Source organism: Chiloscyllium plagiosum, chromosome 16 (assembly GCF_004010195.1).
Source record: "Chiloscyllium plagiosum isolate BGI_BamShark_2017 chromosome 16, ASM401019v2, whole genome shotgun sequence".
Lineage (NCBI taxonomy): Eukaryota > Metazoa > Chordata > Chondrichthyes > Orectolobiformes > Hemiscylliidae > Chiloscyllium > Chiloscyllium plagiosum.
This window is the reverse complement of record NC_057725.1, coordinates 434458-438077: the sequence shown is the minus strand read 5'-3', so window position 1 is coordinate 438077 and position 3620 is coordinate 434458. Positions and strand designations below refer to the sequence as shown.

At 43.8% G+C, this 3620-nt stretch overlaps 1 protein-coding gene across 1 annotated transcript in view; it reads right to left on the bottom strand.

The window, feature by feature from the left end:
* Positions 1-3620, bottom strand: part of LOC122557603 (SH3 and multiple ankyrin repeat domains protein 3-like) — a 338880-nt gene that overhangs the window by 67858 nt on the left and 267402 nt on the right. The window contains exon 7 of the mRNA XM_043705316.1: positions 2067-2138. Within this exon, the coding sequence (XP_043561251.1) occupies positions 2067-2138 (72 nt within the window). The remainder of the gene's footprint in view (positions 1-2066; positions 2139-3620) is intronic.

Here is a 3620-nt window from a genome sequence, read left to right as displayed (position 1 = left end):
AGGGACTTAGATATGATGCAGAGTTGGGCTGAGGAGTGGCAGATGGAGTTCAACCCTGCCTAGTGTGAGGTTGTCCATTTTGGAAGGACAAATAAGAATGCGGAATACAGGGTTAACGGTAGGGTTCTTAGTAAGGTGGAGGAGCAGAGGGATCTTGGGGTCTATGTACATAGATCTTTGAAGGTTGCCACTCAGGTGGATAGAGTTTGTAAGAAGGCCTATGGAGTATTATCGTTCATTAGCAGAGGGATTGAATTCAAGATTTGTGAAGTGATGTTGCAGCTGTACAGGACTTTGGTTAGGCCACAGTTGGAGTACTGTTTGCAGTTCTGGTCGCCTCACTTTAGGAAAGGTGTGGAAGCTTTGGAGAGGGTGCAGAGAAGATTTACCAGGATGTTGCCTGGAATGGAGAATAGGTCGTACGAGGATAGGTTGAGAGTGCTAGGCCTTTTCTCGTTGGAACGGCGAAGGATGAGGGGTGACTTGATAGAGGTTTATAAGATGATCAGAGGAATAGATAGAGTAGACAGTCAGAAACTTTTTCCCCGGGTACAACAGAGTGTTACAAGGGGACATAAATTTAAGGTGAAGGGTGGAAGGTATAGGGGAGATGTCAGGGGTGGGTTCTTTACCCAGAGAGTGGTGGGGGCATGGAATGTGCTGCCTGTGGGAGTGGTAGAGTCAGAATCTTTGGTGACCTTTAAGCGGCAATTGGTTAGTTACATGGATGGGTGCTTAAGCTAGGACAAATGTTGGGCACAACATCGTGGGCCGAAGGGCCTGTTCTGTGCTGTATTGTTCTATGTTCTATGTTCTATGACACAGAAAGGAATGATCAGCAGGGGGTTGTTTGCTCTGATTTGCTCAGTGTAACAAGAAGCTCACTAACTAACTCTACAGTCAGAGGCTTTCAGCAGACACTAGGAATGTGATGTTGGAAATCTAGTTTCACTTTACCTGGTGATCATATTCATGGTCTGCCAGGGAGCTAATCACACACTTCCTCAGCCTTCAGCAACGTGCTAACTTGTCTCGTTTTAATAACATCAGTGCCCCACAGACACAGACGCACGTGGCACAGGAAGACGCAATCGCAGAAGGTAAACACCTGTCCATTTACTTCCTCCCTCCTCACTATTCAACGGCCCAAAAACACCTTCCAGATGAAGCAGTAATTTACCTGCACTGTACTCTGTATTCACTGCTTACAGTGTGATCTCCTGCACACGAGGGAGATGAAATACAGATCATAAGAATATAAGATATCAGAACAGAATTAGGCCACTCAGCCCATCAAGTCTGTTCTGCAATTCAGTCATGGCTGATCTTTCTCAATTCCACTCTCCTGCCTTCTCCCGTACCCTTTGATCCCCTTATCAATCAAGAACTTATCTATCTCTGTCTTAAATAGGCTCAATGACTTGGCCTCCACAGCCCTCTGTGGCAATGAGTTCCACAGAGTCACCACCCTCTGGGGCTGAAGAAATTCCTCCTCATCTCAGTTTTAAAGGGTTCCTCCTCAGCTCCATCTTAATGGGAGACTCCTTTTCAGTCTTTGCCTTTTGATATGGATTCCCATGAAGGGAACCATCCTCTCAGTAATCACTCTGTCAAACTCCCTCAGAATCTTGTGTCAATGAGATGTGGTATTGCAGCTACCAGATAGAAATTACATTTTTATTGAGATCATTTAATATTCCTTTGAACTGAAACGCAAATAATAATTTAAAAATAAGAACTTAATAGGAAACAAAGCAGTAAATTAGGCAAAAAAATTATTACTATTAATCTCTCTAATGGGTCGGTTAGCTCAGTTGGTTGGATAGCTGGTTTGTGATGCAGAGTAATGCCAACAGAATGGGTTTAATTCCTGCACTGGCTGAGATTACCATGAAGGATTCGCTGTCCCAGCCTCTCCCTTTGCCTGAGGCACGGTGACCCTCAGGTTAAACCAGCACCAGTTATCTCTCGCCAATGAGAAAGCAGCCCTACGGTGAGACTACGGTGATTGTACCTTTATAAATATTCCATTTCAAAAGATGCTGGGATTGTAAAAGGATGCGCACCTTTGTGTGGAGTTTTGAAACTTGTTTCTCATCGATGTTAGCTTGTTTGTAAACCCGCTTCTTGTAGCAAAACTGGAAACAGAAACAGAAACATTTTCACCCAGTTTATTCCCAGTAATGCTTTTCAAAAATAACAAAATCACGTGACTTACCTTGAGTTAAATAAAACCTTGCTGAATGAAGAGAAAATGAGTTACAAAATGTCTATGTTAGAAACATCAATGTAAGGTTGGTGGTTTTAAGTCCCATTTTTGGGAACCAAACACTTCTTGCGCTGGACACAGACTGAACAACTTTAGGAGAATAGCCATCCTTCAGGAGATTAAAGGTTAAAGCTGATCTAAAGGCTGTAGGGTTTTTGAAGGGAGTGAGCTCTTATGAGGAGAGACTCGAGCCTACAGCCAAACAAAACTCCAGTACAGAGTAAATGGGTTTGTTCAGAGAGCTGAGCTGGCAGGGAATCAGCCAACTATGGACAGTGTCCCACATGCGGTGTTTGTTCCGCAACTAGCAACCAGTCTACTGCACAGATCCAGTTATAATCCACCTGTAAGTTAGTAAATATGCTGAACCTTCACATATATTTCTTAACCTTTCCATTCCTTTAATCCATAATGGAAAATAACTAAGATTAAATAATAGGCCAACTATGTACAGATGTTATTAATATGTATTCCTTACATTACAACAATAACTAAACTTTATTGGTTATAAAGCACTTTGTGATATTCTAACATGATAAAAGGTAGAACATAGAACAATACAGCGCAGAACAGGCCCTTCGGCCCTCAATGTTGCGTCGATCTGTGAACTATTCTCAGCTCATCCCCCTACACTATCCCATTATCATCCATGTGCTTATCCAAGGATTGTTTAAATCTCTCTAGTGTGGCTGAGTTAACTACATTGGTAGGTAGGGCATTCCACACCCAATTCTGCAGTTTATCCAAGTCCCCCTGCAACCTATAACATTCTTCCACACTGTCCACTACTCCACCGACTTTAGTGTCATCTGCAAGTTTACTCATCCATCCACCTGTGTCATTTATAAAAGTGGGTAAAAACAATGACTGCAGATGCTGGAAACCAGATTCTGGATTAGTGGTGCTGGAAGAGCACAGCAGTTCAGGCAGCATCCAAGGAGCTTCGAAAGCGACGTTTCGGCCCTTCATCAGGAAGCTCCTTGGATGCTGCCTGAACTGCTGTGCTCTTCCAGCACCACTAATCCAGAATCATTTATAAAAGTGACAAACAGCAGTGGTCCCAAAACAGATCCTTGTGGCACACCACTAGTAACTGGAATCCAGGCTGAATATTTTCCATCAACTACCATCTTACAGAAAGCCAGTTTCTAATCCAAATTGCTAAATCACCCTCAGTCCCATTCCTCTGCATTTTATCCAACAGCCTACCATGTGGAACCTTATCAAAGACTTTACTGAAGTCCATTTACACCATGTCAACTGGCCCTGAGGGGAGTGGAGGCTGGGAGGGTCACGGGGGAAGTGGGGGCAGGGAGGGTCACGGGGGGAGTGGGGGCAGGGAGGGTCACAG